At 48.2% G+C, this 27,661-nt stretch overlaps 1 protein-coding gene across 2 annotated transcripts; it reads right to left on the minus strand.

Annotated features, from left to right (window-relative positions):
• Window positions 1-208: 208 nt before the first annotated feature.
• On the minus strand, window positions 209-27,422 carry RAB7A (RAB7A, member RAS oncogene family). Of its 2 annotated transcripts, XM_068408719.1 has the most exons (6): window positions 27,324-27,422; window positions 4,666-4,726; window positions 3,425-3,551; window positions 2,381-2,599; window positions 1,707-1,835; window positions 209-1,544 (listed from the first exon to the last, which is right to left on the minus strand). In XM_068408719.1, the coding sequence occupies exons 2-6, from the start codon at window positions 4,716-4,718 to the stop codon at window positions 1,449-1,451; spliced, it is 624 nt and encodes a 207-aa protein (XP_068264820.1). In that variant the 5' UTR covers window positions 4,719-4,726; window positions 27,324-27,422; the 3' UTR covers window positions 209-1,448. The 2 variants fall into 2 exon arrangements, with proteins under 2 accessions (XP_068264820.1, XP_068264821.1); XM_068408720.1 differs by lacking the exons at window positions 4,666-4,726; window positions 27,324-27,422 and adding an exon at window positions 3,690-3,756.
• Window positions 27,423-27,661: the final 239 nt, after the last annotated feature.

Genomic DNA, 27,661 nt, shown 5'->3' on the forward strand with positions numbered 1-27,661 from the left:
TCCAGTCTCAGGTCAGCCAAGCAAGCAGGGCCTGCTCAACCCACTCTTGAAGACCAATGTGGAAGGCATAGACTTTATAGTAAGGAGGAAGTACAAACATCCTTCAATTAGCAGGCACTGACTTGCTAAAACAGTGACTAGACAGAGGAAAGAAAGCATGTTATGGAAGGGAAAAAAAAAAAGTCAGAAACAGGAGTAAACAAGAAGGTTTGTTCTTGTTAAGTTTATTGGCATCATGTTTGTCTCTTTACAGAAGAGCTCAGCCTACGTACTAGAATGTAGACCTCTGGAAAACAGGTAGAAGGGCTCCATTTAAGCAAGCTACAAACGCAAGAACAAATACCAGGAAGAAAGGAAGAGAGGAAAGGGACGAGATTGCCAAGTTTTTCCATACCAAAAATCCAGATTAGCAGTAAGAAGAGAGGGAAGATTCATAGTCCAGGTCATTCATCGAGAAACAGCTACCACAGCCCCGGTGGGAGAGGAGCTCCTTCCACAGTACAAAGAGCCACTGGGACACCTCAGCTCTGGCTCCTCCTCACACTCGCTCCAGGATGTTAGGAGTTAAGCAGTAGGGGAGGTGAACAAATGAGGTCATTTCATAGCTGTATTTAATTTTAAATCCAATAATCCAGTGTGCATATCAATGCTGTTATGCAAATTGAGAATTTAGATACAAGGAAGCCAGACAGATTTTCCAGAAGATGAAGCCTTTTTGGCCTCAAAACAAGAAGGCTTACATAGTTCATCTCTACTGTACAGAATACTGCCTCTATCTGGACTTTGTGTTGCTAGCACGCTGCAGGTCACAAGTGTCCTCCTCACTTTCTACACAATCTGTGTTTCAGTACTTGAACATGTAATTCAGGAATTTTACACTAATTTATACATTTTTTAATTGGTTGCATATATTAACATGTACTATAAGATTTTTCCTAAAGAAGCATTACATAATACATGGATACTGTAAAAAGATCTGATTAGTTAAAAGTAACAAGCATTAACAGAGATACATACAAAACTCAACCTAGTTGGACTGAGTGCTGAGCTTGCAATGAACTACAGGTAATCAGCCTTTCCAGTTGCAGCCTTCACGGGGGAAAACACGAGACAGTTAAAAATGTATGTAACTTGTTACACAGATTACCTGTAAACAGTTTCTCTCCATTGGACACCTGGAATTAGATTCAGTTCCAAACATACATCAGAGTTTCCATTTTAAACTAAGAGAAAGGTCTGTTACCATGAAGTGAGATGTGGATGGTGCAGGGACGTGAGCTCTGAAGTGCGGGACTCACAGATGCTCATGGGAGATGGGTGGATTTTGGCAGCTGGAGATGGAAATTTCTTTTAAATTTCATTTTAAACACAGAAGAGGGGCTGTGTGTTTGAAGGCCTAAGTGTGATATTTGTTTGTGAAGGACTGTGCTCAACCCCTCCCTCTCCCCTCAGCAGCTGCAGCTCTCCGCAGAAGCCTTCACTCGGTCATTCTTGTCTAGTTTGATGGGTTCAGGGAATTCATTGTAAAGCTCCACTTCGGTTTCCTAGTGGGAGAGAAGGGAGGAGTTAGTGCTGCAGATCTACAGACAGCTCCTAGCGTGCATGGAGCCATTCTCAGCTGGGGAAAGCTGTAGAGAGCCCAATGCTGCCTGCAGCAGCTGAGCTTGGCAGCACCAGCACAGGGCACCCACCAGCCCCCTCCCTACCTGTTTAAGTGCATTTCGTGCAATCGTCTGGAAAGCTTGTTCCACATTAATGGCCTCCTTGGCACTGGTTTCAAAGTAGGGGATGTTGTTTTTACTGTAGCACCAGGCTTGTGCCCGTTTTGTGGTAACCTGGGTGGACAGAAAGCATCATCACCACCTTCAGCTATGCAGGAAGAGGGTCTTATTTCCAGGGCAAGGCCAGAGACCCCTCATACCCAACCTGAGCTAAGACAGCAATGCTGACCTCATCAAAAATACAGCCTTAACACAGAGCACAGGAGACTGCTGCCCACCACCAGACACACTCAGCCCCAGGGCAAGGAGCACCACGCCTACGGAAGATGAGGCCACAGAGCATGGACTGCTCAGGAAACTGCAGAGCAGGGACTTGCTCCTGTATGAGTTTCTCAGTAATTCTAGAGGAAAAGAATCGGCTCCTCTCCTTCCATCTACCCAGGAAGCTGCTGCAATCCTTCCACCAGTGGGCAGGAGCATGCTGTGTGCAGGGGTCTGACCTCTCCAGGCAGGAGAAACTCTTCCCTAGTGGCACACAACAGCTGAGCCACCCTCAGGCACCTCCCACTCCTGTTTCTCAGATAACCCTCCCATGTTCCTACACAGTCTCCCACTCCAGCAATTTCCTAAGAGAAGGCTTGTTAAGTCCCAGTACTCACTTGTCTGTTTTCTAGGTCAATCTTGTTTCCCAGCACAACAAAAGGAAAGTTCTCAGGATCCCTTGGACTGGCCTGAATGAGGAATTCGTCCCTCCAGCTGTCTAGGGTTTTGAATGTGTTAGGGGCTGTGACATCAAACACCAGCACACAGCAGTCTGCTCCCCTGTAGAAGGCAACTCCCAGAGACTGAAATCGTTCTTGTCCTGCTGTATCCCATATCTGGAGCAAAAGACAGGGCAGATAAGCCAGCTCTGCTCTGACATAGTCAGTCCACAATTAGGGCATTCATTTCAAAACCCCCCACCAGGCACCTACAGCCCCCAGCTAGCCAGAGAAGAGCACCTGAGTGCTTCAGAATTTCTGTAGGCACCAAGTATGAAGAGACAGAAACACCTTTCTAAAGACAGTTAACCCTTTTTGTGTTCAGCCTCAGCAAGAGACATATCCTTGTTCTGGGCAAGCAGGACTTAGGTATTAGGGTCAGCAGGTGACCTGCCTGCGTTGCTTAGGTGCACTTGGGTACCAGCACAGTCCAAACACTCCTCTGATGGCTGCAACAGGGCTCTTGCTGCCTTGCAGTCAGTCTCACCATGGAGAGATGAAAGCTCCAGATACCAGAGACATAAGCAGACTGGCAGGTTAATGCTATACCCACAGGACTCAGGGCAGCACAAGTAGTTGACCTGACTAAGGAGTCCTTTCCCAGCCTTTTCCACTTGCTAAACACTAGGGAACTGCATCTTTCTAACAAGATATAATTTACTGACAGTACCAAATGCTAATTTTTAAACTGAGCCTGGCAAAGCTGTTCTTAGCTGAGCCCAAACTGATCTTTGCCCTCCCTTGTTCAGCCCATGTGCAGATTTGTAGAGAAGCCCAGCAGCACCTGTGGCCAAGAACAGTTCAGTGCAAGTAAGATTCACACCCAGTACGCTGACCCTGCACCACTGGACTACACTGGAGCAGATACTTCCACACTTCCAATAGCAGTGTGGTCTAGGCAGCCAGGCACCCCTTGCAGCAGGGAGCAGAGTCACTCCTTACCTGCATTGTCACTAGCCTGTCATCCACCATGACCTCTTTTGTCAGGAAGTCTGCGCCTATCGTAGCCTTGTACTGGTTACTGAATTTTTTGTTCACATACTGGTTCATGAGCGATGTCTTTCCCACCCTGTACAGAAAGACAAAAACAACTAAGTTAATTCAAACACTGTTGTAGAAACAGTTAACCACCCTGAACAGAACATCCCAGCACCCTTCACCTTCCACCATAGCCTCCTGGCCTTTCAACCAGGGAAAAGGCACCCACCTCTGCAAGAAGGGGCTTTTACAGCAATACATGCTGAGGCAACGTGCCGAGTAAGAGCATTAGCTACCTAAGGATACGAAGGATTACAATCTTGAGAAACCTTGTTTCCCCATCAGTAATCTGATCCTTGGTAAAGCGTATGCATCACATTATGATCATGAGGGCAACTTTGGAAGAAGATGAAGTGCCCCAGAGAAACCCATCAGAAACAGTCATCTTCAGCCTCTGCAGAGGGAGGAGGTGGAGGAACAGACAACCTCAGCTGACAACAGCTCACATACACATCTGCTAGGCACCCAGAGACAGAGATCCTCCCCAGAGAGACAGCTTAGAGGCTCACATGCCCTCTCTGTGGCTGAGAAACACTCCCTGATCAACAGCTTGCTGGGCACAGTGGTATAAATAAGCCTTAGGTCAGGGGAGTCAGGTTGCAGCCTGCTCAGCAAGTAACCTCTAACAGCAGAGCAGGCTCCTTGCTCAACAGCACAGAGCAAAGCCTTTCGCTCCAAGGGGCAGGCTCCAGCCAGATCAGACAGCAGCTCAGGAGATGGCTCAGTATAAACAAAAACTCTGACAGAGGCAGAGTTCCAAGAAGTCACCTAAGATTGCTTGCTAGCAGTTTGGGAGGTTTTATTACTTTTTTTTTTTTTTTTTTTTAGTTTTAGTGAAATGCTCATTTCAACACCACACATCCTCCCTGCAGAAAGGCTATCCAGTTCTGCTAAGGAGTGGTTTGCCCAGTGCATTTCCCCTGTTTAATATTGTGACAGGACTTCAAGATATTAAACTGTGGGGACACATTCAGGACAGAGGGTGGTGAAGAATTCTTAAAGCTGTAAGGTAACACAGCTATCTGGGGCTCTAAAATCTCTCCTCCCAGCACTGCTGGTCTCTTAAAGCACATCCAGGCTCCCACTAGCCAAGAGCACTGCCCCAGCCAGATGCAGATTGGCAGCTTAAAGGCTCCTCCACTTACCCAGAGTCTCCAAGGATGATGACTTTCAGTAACACTTTCTTCCTAGAAGTCATCTTTTACACTAGAAAGGAAGAGGAACAATCCCATCAGACACCATTAGCATGTCATTCCTCAAGGCAGAGAGCAGCAAGTTTGGAGTCTGAGAAAGCTGACCCCCAGCAAGGAACCAGCGAAGGGCAGGGCCCAGCACTCCTGAAACCAGACTCCTTCAATTCAAGGCTACACTTGAGCACTAACCAGGTGTTTGCCCATTTCATAGGCAGGGCCATGTCAGATCTGTAGTGGCAATTTAATACCAACAGGTAGATGAGCCAAGCACTTGTCCTTACAGTACCAAGTCCATTTTGGACCCTATTTCCAGGCCATTTTGTGGCTATACTAGCCTAGGCCACCTCCCTTAGCATGACTGGAGTGAGCGAGTGCCTATCAGCTCCCAAAACAGGCTAATTCTTACACATGCTACTGAGTTGTAAGCAGAGATGTGCCCAATACCACGCTCAAGCTTTTTTATGCTGTTCAGTAGTTTCCCAGTAGAAAGGAAAAAAAAAAAAAGGGCTTCCTCCACCTTTCAGGTTAATCTTGGAGAAGTGACAGCTCTCTCCAGCAACTGTGCTTTGTGAAAGCGTTGAGTCCCAAGGACATGCTGTGGTTGAAGCGGTCGCAACACAACCACACAGGCCAGCCGAACAGCTGAATTACAAGGTAAACTGTCACCAGACCCCACAGCTTTGCTGAGAGCATGTGCAGCGAACTACTGCCACCTCACCTTCACGGGAAGGACAAGTAAGGCTATAGTGACAAACCTCACAACATTCAGTCTATTGCTCTGTTAGACAATGAGTTGTTTGTTCAGTTGCATCCACCATGACTCCAGTCCTCTTTAGAGGCAGGTGGCTCTAAATGGGCTACTAATGGTCCATCCAATTAGCAAGAGTGACAGCTGAGCTCCAGAGATCCACACTCTTACTTGCTCCCAGGTCTCCTTCCAATTAGTGAAGAAGCTAGAAGTACATCAGCTGCAGCAGGCCTGAATACACTTCTTGATGGGCTTTGGCACAGTGAGAGCAAGTATGAAGCCTTGCTATTAGTGGTTGAGCGTGCCCTTCCTACCATGAGGCCCTTCTCCCCACCTCTGGGGAGGGGATGGGACAAACCATTCTGAGGTGCTCAGGCTTGATCAGATCAGAGACCCTGGTTTGGTAATGACCTGGCCCACAACACAAGGACTCCTCGGCTTTCCCTGAGGAGCCCTGCAGGTTCTGTACAGCAAGAGAAGCCAGAAGATGGTCATAGTTGTGCTACTTGAGTTCAAAGACACTTGACAGCAGGCTTCACGTATCAAGCCCTTATATGGTGATTTGGTTACCCTAAAATTCCCATTCTGCTATACCACATTCACTTCACCACACAACTCCTGCTCTTTAGGAGCTATTCCTGTGTTTCACAGCTAAGGAGGGCTTTGCTTCTACAACAAGATGGATATATGCATCTTCTGAGCAGCTCAGTCCTATGCATTTCCTGTGACATGCACCAGCCTAAGCTGCTAGATAACTGCAACCTGCTTCATCCCACTACTACAGGAGGTAACGCGCTACAAGCTGTAGGAGCCTCTTGCTAGATGCAGAGTCCAGTTGCAAAAGGTCTTAACCATCTCAAGCTTTGAGCATTCCAAGATGTGCAGCCTTTTAGACTCTGCCATCAGTGAATGCTGGAGAAGCCCTCCTGTGGCAGCCATAGGTAGTGGTGCACTTGCAGCTACACCTTGTTGGACTGCAACCACCTCATGCATCTAGTGATACATCTAGATGGGAAATACTGTTGAGAAGATAACAGCCAGAGGCTGTCGAGTGAACGGCAATGACGAGCCACCCACAGAGCTCATGCTGTCCTTAAGTAGCTATCCTACAGATGCCAGAGAGCCTGCACAGGACAGTTTCTCCAAGCATAAACATCTCTCCTTTCCAAGGCTGTCTATGCTGAACTGCATTGCTCAATGATCCAACTGGCAGCCCAGCTATACTGGCCAAGATAGAGCCAGCTGAAAGTTGTCAACAACCCCAACATTTAGTCCAGCTTCTGCTCTTGCCAAGCTTGTCTCCTCTATAGCCATGGGGAGAACAGACCATATAAGCTCCTTCAAGCAGACTGCACCTCCTGTTTTCAAAGCACATAGCACAAGTGACACTTGTGCTAGTCAAGCCAGAGACTTCTGCAGCACAATCAGCCCAGATGGGGCAAGAAGCAAGTGAGCAGAGCTTTGATACAGCTTAAGACAGCTGTGTACACTGAACTATCATGGAAAACATCTGTGTAGGTTCAGGTTCAGTGTGAGAGTCACCCGTTTTCCTCGGGACAGAGGAAAACAACTCACCCTGAAGTGACTGTGCCAGAACCCAGCATGTTCTGCTTCTGTTTTCTCTGAGTGCCTTCAGTATCGCTTGCCACTAGCTGCTGCAGCTCACCGCTTCCTGGTATTTGAAGCAGCTTTGGACAAGCTGGCATTAGTTCTCATGCTCAGGGAGGGATTTGCAGAGCCTTAAATTACAACACTAAGTCACACTGGATGCTTAGCACCCAAGTTCAACACAGCCTGACATCCCGCTATGAAGGGAGGGGAACTGCTCTGTCAAGTCCCATTACCTTGGAAGTAGCTCAGCTGAGCAGTCACCTGCAGACATGGGAAGGAAGTCTGAGTCAGAGCTGACACTGCCTTCTCCTCATAGCTGACAGGCTACGCCATCAGTGAGAAGGGCTATTCCTGCCTCATGAACACCAGTCAGGTGAGACACTCAGCTTCCATCCCAGGTGATGCAACGGATATGAGCCGTAGCACAGAAGGAGCTGCCTCAGCTTGGTATTTGGTTTGGGCCATGAGACAGTGAAGACTCCAGTCCTGCCAGGGGACAGCAGTGGACACTGCCCAGAAGTGCAGGGTCCTGCATGTGGGTCGGGGCAATCCCAAGCACAAATACAGCCTGGGTGGAGAATGGATTGAGAGCAGCCCTGAGGAGAAGGACTTGAGGGTGTTGGTTGATGAGAAGCTCAACATGAGCTGGCAATGTGCACTTGCAGCCCAGAAAGCCAACCGTATCCTGGGCTGCATCAAAAGAAGTGCGGCCAGCAGGTCAAGGGAGTTGATTCTCCCCCTCTGCTCTGCTCTTGTGAGACCCCACTGCGTCCAGCTCTGGGGCCTCCAACATAAGAAGGACAGGGAGCTGTTGGAGCAAGTCCAGAGGAGGGCCACAAAGATGATCAGAGGACTGGAGCACCTCTCCTATGGAGACAGGCTGAAAGAGTTTGGGTTGTTCAGCCTGGAGAAGAGAAGGCTCCAAGGAGACCTTCTAGCAGCCTTCCAATACCTGAAGGGGGCCTACAAGAAAGCTGGAGAGGGACTTTTTACAAGGGCATATAGTGACAGGATGAGGGGTAACAGTTTTAAACTGAAAGAGGTTAGATTTATATCAGATATTGGGAAGAAATTCTTTACTGTGAGGCTGGTGAAACACTGGAATAGGTTGCCCAGAGAAGTTGTGGCTGCCCCCTCCCTGGCAGTGTTCAAGGCCAGGTTGGATGAGGCTTTGAGGAACCTGGTCTAGTGGAAGGTGTCCCTGCCCATAGCAGGGGGGTTGGAACTAGATGATCTTTAAGGTCTCTTCCAACCCAAACCATTCTTTGATTTTGTGATACCAGGCTTGATCAATGCTGCTTTGAAGCCCAGTCAGTTAATGGGCCAAGCCCTCTTATTAATCTTCTCATTACAGGTATAAACAGACCAACACTTCAGAGTTACTCCTTGCCCAGTACAAAAAGAGACCTTGCCTTTAGAGAGGAGACCACATCTCCAGGTCTTGAAGGAAGTACCAGTGTTTGATCTCATGGAGCCTTCCTATAGAAGGAAACCCCTCTAAGTTTAAGTAGCATCAAGTTGCAGTCTACAGCACCACCTTTGGTATTTCCCTTATCCTTACCATGTTCTGTGTGGCTGAGCAGGTCTCCAACAGCAGCTCCAGCTTTAGAGCAGCTATTTGTGCTAAACAGAGGTCTGACTGGTCCTAATGAGGTCTTCAATCTAGATGGATTGAAGACACCCCCATTATCTTAACCAATGTTTCTTATGAAGCCACCCAAACGGTCAAGCTACTCCAAGGACAGGATACCATGACTCCTCCAATGTTTGCTTTCAGCCACAGTGTTTTCAACAAGCTCAGGTACTGGTAGTGAAAGACACTAGTGCTCTCTGAAAGTCCTGTAAGTGAAGCCTTACTACAGTCTCAACACCATGCAAAGGATTTTGGTGACTTCAGCTCATACTAATCCAACAGCAAATACATCTTCATGGCAAAGGATGTTTCCATACATTGCAGTTCAAGTAAGCTCAGAACTACTACAGTCGATCCTGTTTACAGCATGCCATTTGCTATGTCAGTAGAACAAGGTGCAACCAACCCACCCTGGGCCACGTTCAGTACTCAAAGATTTGCTTGCCTGAAGTCAGAGGCAATTTAGGATTATTCTCCTGTTAACACAGGCTATTTCTCACATCACATGGCATCAACTAGGCTTATTACTGCCTTGTGTCCCAAAAATGGGGCCCACATGCATGCTCTGAGCTATACAGATCTCATTTCTGGTGAGCCTTGCTAGTACAAAATCAGCTAAGGGGCACCAAGAAGAATATAGCTTTAGCCCACAGATTAAGCTGGTCTGAATATCTGAAGAAGCAGTTAGTGCACATGAGGAGTTTCTCCAGTCACACCTGCAAGAAACATTACATTACTGAGCTAAGCTGAGAGGTAGGCAGTGCAGGGTTCCCCCATGCTCTTGCAAAGGGCAAGCTCAGCTTGAGTCGAGATCAAAACTGTGATAGTACTGAGCCAGTGGTATCCAAGTCTAAGACTATTTTGTACTATATATGCAGCTTGTCTTGCTTTATGATATTGGATATAATTGCTCTAGAGCAGCATCCTGTAAGAGTCACATAAGCCCTTAAGATGGCAGTGTGCAAGCTCACACAGGGCTCACATCCAGTCCCAGGAGCCTTTCTGAACAAACGCTTCCTTTTCCAGCAATACCATGAAGAAAAACCTGTTTGTTAAGATTTGATCCAAGACATCAGTTCTGTTTTACACTCTGTGAAGGCTCTTGGAGAGAGGTCACCTGCATGACTGCTCAGAACACAGCCTACCAGCACAGCCAGCTAGCCCTGCTCAGGAGCCATCAGAAACTCCTTGTCAGTCAGGAGACCAGTCAGCATCATTCCTCCTCCTGGCTTAACTGGTGCCAAAGGAATGACACAGCTGCCTCTAATACAGGAGAGGAGTCCTTCCACTCAATTTTTAATGCCTATCCCTCTAAGCAAACCAGCCACTAACAGCGTGTTGACCCTCATGAGATGAAGCCTGGTATAGCATGCTCTCTCCCACAGTAGTGTTATTACCTCTGTAAGGCTGGTCCTGGCCTGCTAGAGCAGCAAGGAAGAACCCCTCACATCTGACCTGCAAGTGTTACTGGCTTCACTGATCTGAAAGGAATGGTCAAAAACTGTCCTATGAAGCTCCATAGTGCTATAGCTCCTCAGATGCAAGAGCAAATAAAGCCTATGCCAAACCTAATTAGGCTTTCCTTGTTGCTTCAGAGTACAACTGTCCTTTCACTTGCTATATTAAGACAGCTGCTTTAACACAAAGCAGAAACGGATGGTTAAGGATTCCTTAGAGATGTTCACATGTATCAAGCCACAATGCAGGCATTTTAATATTAATTAGGTTGGTACAAGCAAAGAGCAGTAGGAGCTTGCATTGATGGCCTACCAGGTCTTAGATGAGCTATCCTTTAACAGAAGGAGGCCTTGCGATAGGAACACCCTGTTAAGTTGCTCATGGACAGTTCTAGTATGAAAGTAGCTAGCCTTGAGGGGGAATCTCACCTCCATGGAAGGCAACAGCTCCCTAAGCAACAGCATACCCATACCAGCTTTGAACCTGCTGACAAGCTGCTGGAGCAGTCCTTACTGTTGCAGTTTTGCTGTTGAACAGTTCAAGTCACAATCCTAACCAAGAACCAAAGCATGTCTATGCAGAGGCTAGAAGAACTGGGACACCTGACCAGGAGTTCTCTGCTCCTCCATCTACCAGCCTGCCATCTGCACCTTCCACTAGAAACCAGCTGAACACTGAAGCAAGACTTGGCCTGCACCTCTCACCTTCTGTCCTTTGCCAGGGATATTTAACACTACACCAACAAGGTGCAAAGCGGTAGGTGAGCAAGCATCAGGCAGAGCTAAACTCACTGTGGCACTTATGAATACCTAGTTCTGATCCCCTGTCCCAGCAGGCAGGGCAAGAGTAAGTAGGTGTTCCACAAAAAGGCACATTTGAACCTGAAGCACTGCAGGTCTGTTCTGGATGCTGTGGCTGACAAGCAGAGCATTCACTTCTCCACTATATCACAGGACCTTTAGCAAAAACACCCAACCATGAGAAAGCCAAAGTGGATAGAGCAGTACTCCATTAGGGGATGCCACGCACTGCAGTGGGCTCACCACAATGATCAGACTGAGCAGAAGACACATAAACACTGGAAGAACCTTCTGTCCTGAAATGCATGAAAAATGTCCTGAAATGCAGCAGCTGAGTGCGTTTCCGACACAAGCACACCTCTGCTCACTGTTCTCTCACATGGGGGAGGCTGCAAAGCATTAAGTCTCTGTACTACATCAAAAAGCTATTTTTATTTCCCCCCCCCTCCAATGGTTCTGCATTTCTTCAAGGAAACTGAAGCTGGAAGAATGATTCAGGAATAGCTCAGTCAGATTGAACCAGTTCCTTCCCAGAAGTAGCACGTTCCCTAGCATGTTTGGCAGCTCAGGGGGTTATGTATGCTTAGACCTTCAGCCACTGCAATGAGTTGCTCACTGGATGTTTATCCTGTTCTTATAGTGTCCTGGTTTGGCTCAAACCAGGCCAAATAGTCTTAGAGAACCCAAGGTCACTGCTTACGAGTAAAGAGCCGAAGGGGGTTGTACCTGCAGGGAGTAGTGGACGGGGCAGGTGACCCAGGATTGACCAGCAAGGTATTCCATCCCATACATGTCATTCTCACTTTCCTGTTTATCACTAACCCACTGCCTCCTGGAGGTGGGGCCCAGGAGGGAGGGGCCCTCCTGTCTCCCACTGATTGGTACCAGCTTTGCCAAATCTCCAGTTAAAAGCCTGCAGGTGTGATGGCAGTGGAGCTTTTGCATTTTGCCCTCTGCCCGTGCTGGGGGGAGCTACTGCCTTTTCCCCTCTGCCTGTACTGGGGGGAGCAATTCTGCCTGAGGAGGATTTCCAAGCTCTTGATCTTGGTTTGGTACATATTTGTATATATTTGGTTATTTCTATTATTATTGTTATTATATTCTTTTTCATTATTATAGTTTATTAAAACTGTTTTAACTTTCCAACCCATAAGTCTCTCTCCCTTTTCCCTTTCCCTTTCCCTTGGCGGGGGGGGGAGAGGGTTAACAGAGAGCATCTGCCACCTGGTTAATAGCTGGCCCAGCTTTAAACCGTGACAGATTTATTAGAATGGGCCAGAAGTGCCCGGGGTATCGAACCCCTGACGGGGCTCGCACGATAGCTGTGAGACACCGAAGGAACCGCTGGGCTGTTTCAATTCTCTCTGGCGTGCCATGTCGCCACAAGATTTGCTTTTCGAGGCCCAGAATAGTGTTCCGGGCAGTGGCATGGGGCACAGAGTATGTTTCCAACCATCCGGTGGTCGCCTCCACCATGGTAAGCACATAGCGTTTACCCTGGCGGGTTTGAGGGAGTGTGATATAGTCAATTTGCCAGGCCTCCCCATATTTATATTTCAACCACCGTCCCCCATACCACAAAGGTTTTAACCGTTTGGCTTGCTTAATTGCGGCGCATGTTTCACAATCATGGATAACCTGTGCAATAGAGTCCATGGTTAAGTCCACCCCTCGGTCACGAGCCCATCTGTATGTTGCATCTCTCCCTTGATGACCTGAAGTGTCATGAGCCCACCGAGCTAAAAATAGTTCACCTTTGTGTTCCCAGTCCAAATCTATTTGGAACACTTTAGCAACTTGATCCGCTTGTTGGTTGTTTCGATGTTCCTCAGTTGCCCGACTTTTAGGTACGTGAGCATCTACATGACGTGCCTTCACGACTAGTTTCTCTAGCCGAGCAGCAATATCTTGCCACAATTTAGCAGCCCAAATAGGTTTCCCTTTGCGCTGCCAGTTGCTTTGCTTCCACTGCTTTAACCACCCCCACAAGGCATTTGCCACCATCCATGAGTCAGTATAAAGATACAGCCTTGGCCACTTTTCTCGTTTAGCAATGTCTAAAGCCAGCTGGATGGCTTTTACTTCTGCAAATTGACTTGATTCACCTTGTCCTTCTGTGGCTTCTGTGACTCGTCGTATAGGACTCCATACAGCAGCTTTCCACTTCCGATGCTTTCCTACAAGACGGCAGGATCCATCGGTGAACAGCGCATACTGCTTCTCATCCTCTGGTAGTTCATTATATGGTGGGGCTTCTTCAGCACGTGTCACCTCCTTTTCTGGTGGCATTCCGAAGTCTTTGCCTTCTGGCCAGTCCATGATTACTTCTAAGATTCCTGGGCGATTAGGGTTTCCTATTCGAGCCCTCTGCGTAATTAATGCAATCCATTTACTCCACGTCGCATCAGTTGCATGATGGGTAGTGGGAACCTTACCCTTGAACATCCAGCCTAGTACTGGTAGTCGAGGTGCTAGGAGAAGTTGTGCTTCAGTACCAATTACCTCTGAAGCAGCTCTAACTCCTTCATATGCTGCCAGTATCTCTTTTTCAGTTGGAGTGTAATTGGCCTCGGAGCCCTTGTATCCTCGACTCCAAAATCCTAGGGGTCGACCTCGAGTCTCCCCTGGCACTTTCTGCCAGAGGCTCCAGGTAGGACCATTGTCCCCAGCTGCGGTGTAGAGCACATTTTTAACATCTTGTCCCGTACGGACTGGTCCAAGGGCTACTGCATGCACAATCTCTTGTTTAATCTGTTCAAAAGCCTGTCGTTGTTCAGGGCCCCACTGAAAATCATTCTTCTTTCTGGTCACTTGATAAAGAGGGCGTACAATCTGGCTGTAATCTGGAATATGCATTCTCCAGAAACCCACAACACCTAAGAAGGCTTGTGTTTCCTTTTTGTTAGTTGGTGCGGACATTGCTGTTATTTTGTTGATCACCTCTATCGGGATCTGGCGACGCCCATCTTGCCATTTAATCCCTAAAAACTGGATCTCCCGGGCAGGTCCCTTGACCTTGCCCCTTTTTATGGCAAAACCAGCTTTCAGAAGAATTTGGATTATTTTCTCCCCTTTGTCAAAAACTTCTGCTGCTGTATCACCCCACACAATGATGTCATCAATGTATTGCAAATGTTCTGGAGCTCCACCCTTTTCTAGTGCAGTCTGGATCAGTCCATGGCAAATAGTAGGACTGTGTTTCCACCCCTGGGGCAGTCGATTCCAGGTGTACTGGATACCTCTCCAGGTAAAAGCAAACTGTGGCCTGCACTTTGGTGCCAAAGGAATAGAGAAAAAGGCATTAGCAATGTCTATGGTGGCGTACCACTTGGCTGCCTTTGACTCCAGTTCGTATTGAAGTTCTAGCATGTCTGGCACAGCAGCACTCAGCGGTGGCGTAACTTCATTTAGGCCACGATAGTCCACAGTTAATCTCCATTCTCCATCAGACTTTCGCACTGGCCATATAGGACTATTAAAGGGTGAGCGAGTCTTGGTAATCACTCCTTGATTTTCTAATTGTCTAATCAGTTTATGAATGGGGATCAGGGAGTCTCGATTGGTGCGATATTGTCGTCGGTGCACCGTGGTAGTAGCAATTGGCACCTGTTGTTCTTCAACCTTCAGCAACCCCACAACAGAAGGATCTTCTGAGAGGCCAGGCAAGGTAGACAGCTGTTTAATGTCCTCAGTCTCTACAGCTGCTATACCAAAGGCCCATCTGTACCCTTTTGGGTCCTTAAAATACCCTCTCTTGAGGTAGTCTATGCCAAGGATGCACGGAGCATCTGGGCCAGTCACAATGGGGTGCTTTTTCCATTCATTTTTAGTTAGGCTCACTTCGGCCTCCAATACAGATAACACTTGAGATCCTCCTGTTACTCCTGAAATGCTGATAGATTCTGCCCCTTTATGATCCGATGGCATTAGGGTGCACTGTGCACCAGTGTCTACCAGGGCTCGATACCTTTGTGGTTTTAATGTGCCAGGCCATCGAATCCACACAGTCCAATAAATCCGGTTGTCCCTCTCCTCCACCTGGCTGGAGGCAGGGCCCCCCTAATTAAGAAATGGATTCATGCTGCTCACAGGGACTGGACCTTCATTTCTCCTATTCACACTTGGGAAAAAGTGATTTGAGGCCCATCTCCCCTGACTGGGGTCCTGCTCACTGGTAACTGGAGCAGCCATCCTCCTAGAAAAATTCTCTCTGGTATTTCTTTTAGCTTGCAACTCACGTACTCGTGCCTGTAGGGTACTGGTAGGTTGTCCATGCCATCTGCTCATGTCCTCCCCATAACCACGCAGGGCAAACCACAGGATACCTCGTGATGTGTTCCTTTTCCTTTGAGCTGGTCCTGTAGGAGAACGTTTTCTCTTAACAGCTGCAACGCGCGCCTGTGTAGGTAGAGAGTCAAGTTTATTCTCGATCATGGACAGTTTGTCTGACAGTTGTTTAAATGAGTCCTTGTTCTCCTTAGTCAGTTTTTCCACAGCCGAGATGCGTGCCTGCAGTGGGGAAGAAATACTATCTTCATACTGTCGCATACAGTTAGCCATTTCGCCCACACTAGATCGTGCCATAGCATCTTCTCCCCATACTAATATTGACAATGTATGGGTATATGTCGGTGGAGCATTCTTCACAACCTTCCGGAACATGGATCGGTTGCATTCCACTTCATCAGGATCTACAGGATCTACAATGTCCCGTGGGTGTCTATAAATGATCTCTTGCACAGCCAGTTCTCTAAGGTAGTTAATACCTTTTTCTATAGTGGTCCATTTGCTTAGGTGGCTCATAACATCATCTTTATAGGGATACCTGCTCTTTACAGCTGACAAGAGTCGCCTCCAGAGACTGACAGTGTTTGACTTTCTTGCGAGCGCTTTATCAATACCACCATCTCTGGACAGGGATCCCAACTGTCTGGCTTCTCTGCCATCCAATTGCATGCTGTCTGCCCCATTATCCCAGCATCGGAGCAACCAGGTAATAATAGGTTCACTGTCATAACGGCTGAAGTCTTTCCTTATATTTCTCAGGTCCTTCAGGGATAAGGAGTGGTAGGTTATCTCTACGTCCGAGTCCTCTTGTGATAGTTCTGCTTTAGAAGGGCCTTTCTTCTGTGATGGGTCTGCTTTAAAAGGACAATCAAGGGAACCCCCATCTGTGTCGGGCCCTAACTCTGCCTGAGAAGGGCCCTCACCTGGGTCATATGATGGCTCTGTCTTAGAAGGCTCTGAGTCATCATCCTTCTCTTCACGAGCTGATTTCTTTTGGTATTTCTTCCTGGTTACAGGAGCAATTGGTACAGATTCGATAGATGCTGGGGTCTGAGTAGATGCAGTGGCTGTCGTGGGAGTGCTGAGAGTCTGAGTAGCTGCAGTGGCCATCTTGGGGGGTGTAGCAGCTGTGGTACAGGCTGCCAAGGTTTCAGTGGGTTGAGTGGCTGTAGCAGCAGTACACACTGTAGGATCTGAGGTGGCTGCATAACACCTACAACTGTCCCTGCACCGATATTTAATCTTATCCCACATCAGAAACACATTCAGGACAACCAAAAATAAAAACATGCCACCTAGACAGCACCATCCTAATTTCGCAAAATCTAGTGGAATCAGCTTGGCAGAAAAGGAGAAGGTACTATTTCCCAAAGTAAAACTGGAAGTGTAATCATTAACAGAATCAGCTAAAGGGCGCCTGGAGCGTGCAGATGAAGTTGCTGCTACTGATTCGCGATTAAAGCTGCCCATCATTGTGTCATAGAGATAAGAGATCGGAATATTAACTGCCCAGTTTATCACAGCATAAATCAGTATCAAACCCCATACCAAAACAATACATTTCGACCAGCGCCCACTGCTAAACTGCATGTAAACATTCATAAGAAGCAAGCAATAACACAGTGCCCACGGCAGGTAAGGCATCATTGCAATACTCAATTGTGAAAGAAACTCCATAAAAAGATGAGATAACACAGCATTCAAAAATGACATCACCATCTTCACTATCTGTTTTAACTTTCCAACCCCTCGTAAATCTCAAAGGAAGAAATCTGATATTCTCTCAGCTGAGCTCTCTGGGTCTCCTCCCACCAGAGCCAGGATTCAACTTATCAGAGCAACCTGTTGGAGCTTCTCTCGAGCCCCACGTTGGGCGCCAATAAATCTGTCACGGTTTAAAGCTGGGCCAGCTATTAACCAGGTGGCAGATGCTCTCTGTTAACCCTCTCCCCCCCCCGCCAAGGGAAAGGGAAAGGGAAAAGGGAGAGAGACTTATGGGTTGGAAAGTTAAAACAGTTTTAATAAACTATAATAATGAAAAAGAATATAATAACAATAATAATAGAAATAACCAAATATATACAAATATGTACAAAACCAAGATCAAGAGCTTGGAAATCCTCCTCAGGCAGAATTGCTCCCCCCAGTACAGGCAGAGGGGAAAAGGCAGTAGCTCCCCCCAGCACGGGCAGAGGGCAAAATGCAAAAGCTCCACTGCCATCACACCTGCAGGCTTTTAACTGGAGATTTGGCAAAGCTGGTACCAATCAGTGGGAGACAGGAGGGCCCCTCCCTCCTGGGCCCCACCTCCAGGAGGCAGTGGGTTAGTGATAAACAGGAAAGTGAGAATGACATGTATGGGATGGAATACCTTGCTGGTCAATCCTGGGTCACCTGCCCCGTCCACTACTCCCTGCAGGTACAACCCCCTTCGGCTCTTTACTCGTAAGCAGTGACCTTGGGTTCTCTAAGACTATTTGGCCTGGTTTGAGCCAAACCAGGACATTTAGGATAAAGCACACCAGACTGGCACATACCCCTTGCCCCATGGTCACACTATACCCTGCCATGATTTGTCGAGCCAAGTTTAGCTAAGGCTTTGAACAGACACACAAACTTGTTCCAGTTCAGCTACCCTGAAAATGCAAGGTAGATAGTCTGTGATTGCCATTAGTTGACCAGGATCACAGTTCCCACTTGCAGAGCACCCAAGTGGTCCAGACATCCTTTGTACTGAAGCCTCAATCTCCAACTGCAGCAGGAGCTCGAGGTGGAGCTTAACAAGTTTTGCCAACACAATTTAATAACATCAGCTTGATTCCAGCTACCTGGTCACACAGACATTGGATTAGCAGACACCTTGTTAGCAAAGCTACAAGTGACAGCCTGAACAATTCAACATGAATGCCTACCTGAGACCAGCAGATATCAACCTTTAACACCTCTCACGTGCATTCTCCTGAGAGAGACAACAGCCCACAAGCAGAGCAGAGGACCTGTCCTTTCAACTGGGAAAAAGCTGAGTGCTAGCCAGAGGACAATCAGCAGGGGCTGTTACTTTCATATGAACATGGCTTAAGAGGTGCCAAGCTGCCTTTAAGGAAGAAGCTAGAAATAAGCCTGCCTTTGATTTGACTGCGACAGAACCTGCATATTTTCCTTACCAAACCTGAGTGCTCTACAAGTGGAACAAGTGCCTAGCACCCTTGCACCGAGGACTGCTACAGAAGCACATGAAATTTTAACAGCAAGTTGAGTCTTGCACTGACAAGGGTTGCACAAGCAGGACAGTACCCTCTTCCACTCCCATGACAGGTCTACTAGTAGCTCAGCTTCCCCAGCTGGCTGGAAGATCCTGTCTAGGAAAGCCTCACATTTACTGGGGACATATGCTGGCTTTGTGCCTAGAAAGCAAATTAGGAACATCTTGCCATTTGGGTTGACAACTTGCAAGAACTGCTCTCTGTAAATTGATTGATTTGTAGGGCAACAGGCTTCTACAGTCTATACAGTCAGAGGTGCTTTAGAGGTCCTTTCAGGCCACACTGATGCACCACAGAGAAGCAGTCAGTTAAAGTGAAGCCTGCACCAAAAGCAGCTGGCAAGATATTCCTGCGACAGCTTCACAGAAGGGTACACTCTAGCTGCTGCTGTATCAGCAGCATCTCAAAACTGCTTTCCACCTCCTTCCTCCCCACACTTTTATGCTGCTGTTCTAACCAACATATTCCCTCCTGCTGGTACCCAGACAAGAGCTCAAGCACAGCTCATCGTTCCCTCCTCAGGGGGAGCAGCTAGGCTGCCTGCTACTTACTGCAGTTTCACGAAGAGCAGGCTTCTGTCCAGTTGGTACCTTTCCCAGCCAGCCCTGTGAGGCAGGAATTACCTCTGTTCAGGGAGCTGTGAGCCTCAGCTACAAATTAATTTTTGATACCTTCTGTAAAACATTATATTGCAAGTTGTCAGGTGTAGGTATGCTGTCCAGTAACTCCCACCCCCACCTAAGAGTCCTAAGCCAAAAGCTTTACCTTCTTGAAGAACAGCCTAGAGCTTTAGATGCTTGCTAGCACACTGATATGGCTCAGATCAAACCAGAATCTTAAAACATGTTTCAGTATCCCAGAGGAACTGGCCTTCTAGACTACAGGTGCCTGCAGTAAGTTTCCACCTCATTTTGAGGGTTGAGTTGCAGCCTTCAGTACCAGAGGAGCTGCTGTAGGACCAAGTAAAGCTCAGGAACCAGCCAGCAGCAGCCAGCTACAGCTCAGCCACACGGCTTCAAGTTCAGTTCATTGGTTGCTTCAATGTGAGCACCAAACTGGTGTGACATGGTGCTAAGAGCCAACTGACCTGGTCTGTGAGCTGGCTACCAGATAGATATGACACCAGGCCCACACACATACTCTGTTGCATCCTGTTCCTGGATAATGTGCTCTTAAGAGAGCTCAGTGCTAAAGGAAAGAGAATGATAGGGCAACATGCGGCTTGGGGAAACATGTAGGAAACCCAGCTGGAAAGCAAAAGCTTTGGAACAGTGTGAGCAGAATAGGCTCTCTCTGCAATCAAGGAAGCTCCAGAGCCAGTGCTGGGAAAGACACTCCTTTCAGTGGCAATAAGGTTTTAGCTTTCCTCAGACGTACCCTCAATCCCCAGGTGCAGGCTCTAGGATGCATCCCTGCTGTGGGCAAGTGCTCAAAGAGCTCCTTGGAAGAGAATGGCTGATTTGCCAGAGAGTCCCGATGACACATGGAAGGCAGAAGCAATGCAACTGGTAGGAGCCATGTCTGCAGTGCCATCACAGGACTTGCACATGAGAAGGGGTCTGCCCTGCCTGAGGTCTCAGCTCCGCTGTGGCTCTGCTAGGGCTGCGAGTGCTGAGATTTGGAGAGCACTGCATTCCTGAGAGGCACTGATGCACATGATCAAGTCAGGCTCAAGGCCCGAGTTCTCAAAGCCAAGTTATTCAGTCCAAGCCTCACTGATTCACAGCCCTGTTACACCTCCCGGCATTTCTCCAGATCAGAGTTGTTTTATGCCTGCACAATGTTTAAATACTAGATGGGCAACGGAAGAAGTTTCTTGCTCTAAAGCTGCCATTGTGAATTGTGACTCTACCCTGGAAGAGTCCCAACTACATTGACTAGCCCCCACCCCCACATCCAGGAAGGTATAAAAGCTTAGAAACTCATCTCTACCAGTTTAGATATCACAGCAACCACATTCTCTTGAGGAGATAATCACGTTGATCTGACTACATGGTTTGAAAGTAGGAGCAAAGCAAGCACAGAAATGCATTTGCTTACAGTACCAAGGCAGATGTGTCTCTGCATGTTTAGTCAGACCACCAGTGTGCTTAGGAGCAGTGGGAAAGGTCTGGAGGTCATTTCTTGCCATCTACAGGAACACTACCTTGCCCAGACTGCTGTTTAGCCTAAGATTACAGCAGTGTATGTAGGCTCTTCCAGGCGAAAAACACTCTGAGCCAAAGGCAGGTAGGGAAGGGAGTGCAGAAAGTGTCCCCAGCAACACAGCCAGCTGTGTTGGACAGCCATCCTCAATGGATCACTTTGCTCCTCAGCAACCTGAGGATGATCACCATTATCTCCACAGCAGGTATTTGGAGACTGCAGCTGTGCACAGGACAGGAGTACAGGAAGGCCCTTTTAGAGCTAATGCCACACAGTAACAAGACCAGGATTCCCAGACAGAAAGTCAGGGCTGCTGAAGTGGTAGTCTTCAGGTTATAGGAAGACAGCTCTGTGCGAAAGCCATACCCAGAAGCTTCACTGAAAGCTGGATGTTTCCAGTCATGAAGTTTTAGTCCACCAGCTCCTCCATCAGCTGAAGGGCCCTTATTACCACAGGATAACATTCTCCCAGGAATGGGTAGACATATACAGAGCCCTAACAGGCCGATAGCAAGCATCCAAAGATCTTCAGCTACCCTTCTTTTGGAGGCTCAAGTTATGTTGTCATTCAAGAATCAGTATTGCTGTGCCCCCACCTTCCAGGAGGAAGCAGCTCCCCTGTAAATCCTACAGGATTTCAGGTAGTTCCCAGTTGGTTTTCCCCAAGGATCAAGGTGCTACAAGACCAGGCATGCTTGCTTTAACACCCCTCCCCCTTTATCAGAGCAAGCTCAACTTCCCCTATTCTGCCCTGGGGGAGACAATCTCAGGATGTGGGAGGAGAGTTGAGCACATTGCTGGCTGCTGGGAGACACCAGGCAACAAGCCATGTGTCTCGACTAAGGGCCTTGCCTACGCAAAGTATTTCAGCTCTACCAGTATAGCTTCCATGTTGCCATGCCTCTACCAGAACGGTCTCCTCAGTGGAGAGCTGCCAAATCAAGCAAGACAAACCTTATACTACTAACAGGAACATGGCTATAGTGCCCATACAGCCTGGGTTATACAGTCATGTCTGGCAGCCTTTGGTACACAGCCACCCAACCAGTAAAGCCAACCAACAGTTCCAGTAACCCCTACACAAATACCAATAGCCCAGCACAGTTCTCACGTCAGGCCGTCCCACTGAACACGATTCTCCCATTATTTTCTATAAATCAAGCACAGTGCCAGGGCAGCTGGGTTTTAATCTTCATGTCCAGAAGATAAGGCTGACCAATTCAAAATATTGCAAGTTAGCCAGGCCACTAAGAAACAATAAAGTTGTTATATCTTTACCATATCTGACAGTATTTTCAAAGTACTCATTCATCTCTAGTTTTGTCTACAGCTTCCTAAAGTTTCATACATTCCTGTGATGCTTTCAGTTTTAGAAACACAAATAGGAGGTGTTAGATAACCTTTGCAGTGGTAAGCAAAGCACAGATCTTAGACTTTGTCAGTGGTAAACAAGCCTTGTTTATCTACTCCTGGCTGCTAGCTTCCACCCGTTCCTAGAGGCTGGCCAGGGAACAAGTGACTAAAGGGAGACTTTGACCAAGGTTCAGGCCTTCAAGTCAAACGATGGCCCTCAGGAGGCCTGCTGGACCTTGTAGCTTATACCTGAGATTCAGATCTGAGAGTGAATATTGCGTCTCCTTCAGCACCAGGACCTTGATAGAACAGACAGGACAAATACTAATGGGAGATCCTACTGCCAGACAAGCAGCTGTGGAGAAGTACAAAAGCAACACTAATGGCAAAAACTTTACTCCTGTATATCTACTCTGGGAGGTCTTGTTCTCAGTAATGAGCCTTCTAGGGAAGAGGCTTCCTCTAGGGACAGGTTGCAATCTAAGAACTAAACCTTGATCTGCGAGCAGAACTCCTGATCCTACACACACTCAATACCTGTTACTATGTTAATGCAGTTTGCAGAGCAGGAAGGACAAGTATTTCAGTACCAGTCCCAGGATGGGAGTGTAACAGGTAGCTTGCCATGACAGCTGAGTCAGTGCCTAACAAGGAATTCCTATTGTAGAGACTCAGTTTCAGACTCACACTTCATACCCTTGTACCTCTTGCACAGATTCTGCATCAACAGTTCACCAGCTCAGCTGTTCTCTTGATGAAGCTCCACTATGGACAAAAAAAACCCTCACTAAAGTGACTTGCATGGTGAGATTAAGAGAGCAGTGCTGGTAAACCGCATCTTCAAGGGTGGGAGAGATCAAGCCTAGGCATGCCTCACTTAAAATCATCTCACTGCTCATGCTTTAGACACTGTACCACCATGCCGGTTTGGACTTCAGATATCATTATCCATGTCTGGGAGCCGAGAGGAAGAAAGAGCTATGTAGCCAAGTGACTCAGCCCACTTGAGGGAGACAAGCACCAAGCAGGTTACTTTCAAGACGATGCTGCTTCCCAGATGGAGAGAGATCAAGGGTTCAGCACAGACTCATTAGATAAACTGGTAGCCACAGCAACCAGGGTCCAGGTACTCCAGCCAGGTAGCCTCTGAAGGCAGCTCCAGCTGCCTGCCTTCACTTTTGTCCACCACTTCACTAGTCCAGCTTGTTTGACTAAAGTTAGAGTATGCAGTGATATAGGACAGACTCCAGAAAAATATTTTCTTAATTGACAGTATAAGGATCTACTCAATTTCATTTAGTAATTTCTGCTTGAAACTCATGCAAGTACAGTTAGATACAATTAGTCACCTTGAGCTGGCATTTTAAGTAGTCAGAGAGGCAAAAGCAAATAACTCGCTACATCAAGTGCCTTTAAATTATACAAATAGGAATCTGTGCCGCAAGTTTACACTTCAATCCCATCTCAAAGGCAGTGCACTCCTCCTGAAGTTTCACTGCCCCATGAAAACAGCCACGGCCTCAAAAATAAGCTCCCTAGCAAGAGAAGTCAAGGCTATTTGAGATCAGCTGTAAATCAACACACTCCAGTGGCCTTGACAAGCTTGCTTCCCTCCCCGCCACTGACCGTGAGTTAGCAACAGCGGTGTTGACACAGCTTCCCCCACGGACAGAGCGCTCATTGCTGGCACCGGAGAAGAGGAGCAGTCTCGCAGGAACAGCGCTAACAGCAACAATGACATCACCACAGCAGATCTCCACCGAGCAGAAAATGCAGCAGCACACCGGGTTCGAGCACCGCATCCCCACGAAAAGAGCGCAAAAGCAACGAGCACGCGGGAAGCCAGAGAGCAACCATGTGCGAGAGGGGTATCCCTTCACTGCCTGCTATTTCTGAACAGCACACGTGGAGTCACTGACCTTGGGCACTCATTTGGAAGTTTTATTCAAGGTGCATTTGAAGGGAAATAGGGTCTTCAATAGAGCAGCTAAAAGCAGATGTGAAAATGGTTTATTAACTATTGCCATTCAACTAATTACCCATATTAATCCAGCTTTGAGATGCACAGCCCACGTTTTGAGTGTCACTGCAGAAAGTGACCCTTTTATCCTCACAAATCTACTGTCACAACCTAACTACATCTGAAGGCAGACTGTTACACAGCAACTACAAGAAATCATTCTAGAAAGCTGCAGGGGGAAATCCAACTGAACTCCAACTCATCAGGCAATTAAACTGCAATTATCAAAGCAATGCCATGCAAGGATGAAGTACCTCAGCATCTGAAGGATGCAGGATCGCTGGCAGACAAGCAGCATGTAAGCATGCTAGTGCCTAGCCAAGTTCAGCATTTAAGTAAGGTCTTATCTGAACTCCCTTCTACCAAGGCAACAAGCTCTAAATTACTGTACAGTTCTGCAAGGGAACCTTAAGCCCATGTTGCTAGGGCCTGATGGACCTAATAGCAGTTCAGGTCACAGCTGAGGAGAAGCCCAGACACCATTAAGAACACTGACAGCAAGGGTTCTGTCTTGTTTCTCAAATGCCCAGTTTACTTCAGTTGCTGAAGAAATTGATATACTGTAACAGGGACAGCTACCATAAGTATCTGCAAGCCCACACATCCACCAGTTTTAGAGAATGCAAAAAGTGCCCTATTCCATAGCCCTTATTCCCAAACCAGGGCTTGCCAAACACCTATCTCAGAATGCAGCATTTAAAAACGCACCCTAATCAAGCACAAGCAATTTTGTTTACAGCTAAATGTTAAGTTCTGCATAAATTAGTCTCATTTTCACAGAGAAGTCAGACCAAAAATCTCATACATGTTAGAGACAAAGCTATTTATAGTTTTGCACAGATGGTTTTGATTGTAATTGTCATGTTTGCTCAAGGACAAGCTTTGCCAGAGATTTGCTCTGACAGGTAATTCACATGACCTTCCAATACAAGGGTCTTAAAACAGGAGCTTTAAGAAGATGCTGCAGAAACTGAATCTGGTAGCCCTCTTGCCTGCAGGCATTCATTTTGGGTAGTACACCAAGCAAAGTCGTACCCTCCCTAGGCGATTTCAGAAGAGAGCCTATAGCAGAGCTCGGACATTTTTCCACTTTCAGTTAAGGATCCATCAATGCTGTAACATGTCTGTGCTACTCAGCACAGAGTTCGGTAGGAGGGCTTTGGTAGGAGGGCAAGGATGCCTGTAGCGCAGTCTCTGCAACACAGTTATTTAAATTCTTAACCTGACACCTTTGCCTTTTAAGCTACAAGTCTTAGCATGCCATGCTGAACTATTAGTAGGGTATTTGAGGACACAGACCACCGCATGCCACCACAGGGAAGAGGAAAGTTTAACATAGCTACCGCCTTGCATCTTATCAGTTATATTTCTCACTGCAGGTTAGGAGAGCAAGAAACTGCTATTGGATTTTAACAGTTTTCCTTATTGAGGGGTCAGATTAACCTCATCTTACAGCTTTTCTACACCAGAAGCAGAGTATTAACATAATCGCACAAAAAAAAAAAAGGGGCAGGACTTGAAAGTAACAGTATTAGAGCTGCTTTGGATTCTGAGGACTCAGGCCAGGCATGGTGGGTCTACTCATTACTTGATGGAGGGCAAGTCATGTGTTCAGTCAGCTGTTGGAAGTCACAAGGGGGAGGGGGGGAAAAAAGAGAGACAAGTATACTTGTTCTTCCTGAATAAGCACAGCAACGAAGCCCTGATTATTTAACAAGGAATATTCAAATTACTCCACCCACTTTAACCTCAAATACAGCTACTGAGAGAACAGGGTACATGGGCTCCAGCAGCCTGGCTCTACTGGAAGCACAGCAAAGCTGCAGCTTCTATCATCCAGTACTGGTACCACCACGGCCTGTGAACATGGCAGAGCCACAAGTAAGCTTTTAAGTCATAACCAGCCAAATGCTACGGCACAGATGGTTACCTACCATTCCCTAAAAAGAGAACTCTCCACTTCCCCCAGCCCCAGTTCCCACACTGAAATGCAGAGTGCTAGGCACAGGCCAGAGCTGGCTGTCCAGTGGCAAGTACTGGAAGCTTTAAAGCTTCCATATTGGCAATTGTCAAAGAAAGAACCGCTTGCTTACAGTTGGGAGGACTTTGTTCTGCCATGTGTTCTCAGTTTACATATAAAAACACCTCATACACACATATCGTAACAGCTCTGCTTGTCAACAAGTATTTTTAGCTTTCAGGGAGATAATACTGAAAATTCCAGCTTTTACCCAAAGGGTTTGGAGTTACTGGGTAAAACATACTCATTTTGATGCTGAGGTTACCCACCTTACTTCAGATTAAGACAGCCTTTTTACAGCTGTTTTATTATTAAAATCATCCCTCTATTTACAGGGAAGACAGTGCAGTTGTCTTAAGTACCACAATTAGGTATTTCCATATTTATTAGTCTATATATACCTAGAGACTAATAATGTATCTATCATTTAATTTACCTTATTATACACTCACAGTCAAAAGCACTTCTAACATCCACTCTAATACTTCTGAGAACTGACTCAGGCTTTACACATGCTGAGAGCTACTTTCGCAATAACTGCCAGTCTCTTCAGCTGCCTGTTTTGTCACATTAATTGCTCCCAGGGCAGCCTGCTCACATCTTAAAAGCCATATCCACCGACCACCCAGCCCAGCGCTTCCCCACCCCAGCCCAGCGCTTCCCCAGAGCCCAGTGCTCAGGCCACCTTCGGCCACCAGCTGCCCCAAAGCCTCTTCACGCTTTGAGAGGAAGCTGCAGCAGCAGCACATGTCACAGACAATACATTCTCCTCCCCGGGAGGTGCCACCTCGGGCCTCTTAAACCTCTCCGGAGAGAGGGCTCCCACAAAGGCCTCCAGAAACGCGCATCTCGGGAAAGGCGTAGGGGAACCCGCTCCCGCAGCGCTGCGCGGAGGAGCCCTTTCCCGGGGAGAGCCCCGCGGCCCAGCTCCATTGTTCCGGGGACAGCGACGGGCCGGGCCCGGCACGGCTCCAGGGAGCTCGGCACCCGGCGGCGCCGGCCGCCTGACCCCGCCACGGGTGTAGGCAAACACCGCCTCTCCCCGGCGGGGCAGGCCCCACTGGCGGAGCCTGGCCGGGGAGCGCGACAGCAGCGCCTTCCCCAACCCTGCGGGGGAGGCCGCGGCATCTCCCCCCGCCGCGACCGCGGGGAGGGGCCCCGAGCGGCGCCCCCCGCCCGGCGGCTCTGGGGGCCGGGGCGGAGCCGCCACCCCCCCACCCCAGGCCCCGGCGTGAGGCGACGCGCCAGCCCCAGCGCCCCCCAAGGCCTCACCTGGTGCGTGTGCCGCGGCGCCCGCCCGAGACTCGCTGCCACCCCCCGCTCGCCTCGGTCGGCTTTATGGGCCCGGCCGCCTCCCCGCTTTCACTTCCGCCTCCCCCCGCCGACAACTTCCGGTCACGGGGCCCGCCCTCTGCCCCTGACGTCAGCGCGCCGCCCGGCAGCCAGCGGAGAGGCGAGGAGGGGGAGCGGTGGCGCGCGCGCGCGTCATGTGACCGCGGGCTCCCGACCGCCATGTTGGGCAGCCGAGGCCGCTGCACCGGCTGCGGGGCCCAGCGGCTTCCCGCGGGCACCGGCAGCTCCTCTGGGAAGGAGGGCCCGACCCGGCACGC

The sequence above is a fragment of the Nyctibius grandis genome, chromosome 10, assembly GCF_013368605.1.
Source record: "Nyctibius grandis isolate bNycGra1 chromosome 10, bNycGra1.pri, whole genome shotgun sequence".
Taxonomy (NCBI): domain Eukaryota; kingdom Metazoa; phylum Chordata; class Aves; order Nyctibiiformes; family Nyctibiidae; genus Nyctibius; species Nyctibius grandis.

Coding starts and splice junctions, on each gene's coding strand:
- RAB7A (XM_068408719.1), bottom strand. CDS start 4,718: ATGACTTCTAGGAAGAAAGTGTTACTGAAAGTCATCATCCTTGGAGAC. Junction 3,552..4,665: donor ATCATCCTTGGAGACTCTGG/GTAAGTGGAGGA, acceptor CTTTCTGTACAG/GGTGGGAAAGACATCGCTCA. Junction 1,836..2,380: donor TTGACCTAGAAAACAGACAA/GTGAGTACTGGG, acceptor CTGTCCACCCAG/GTTACCACAAAACGGGCACA.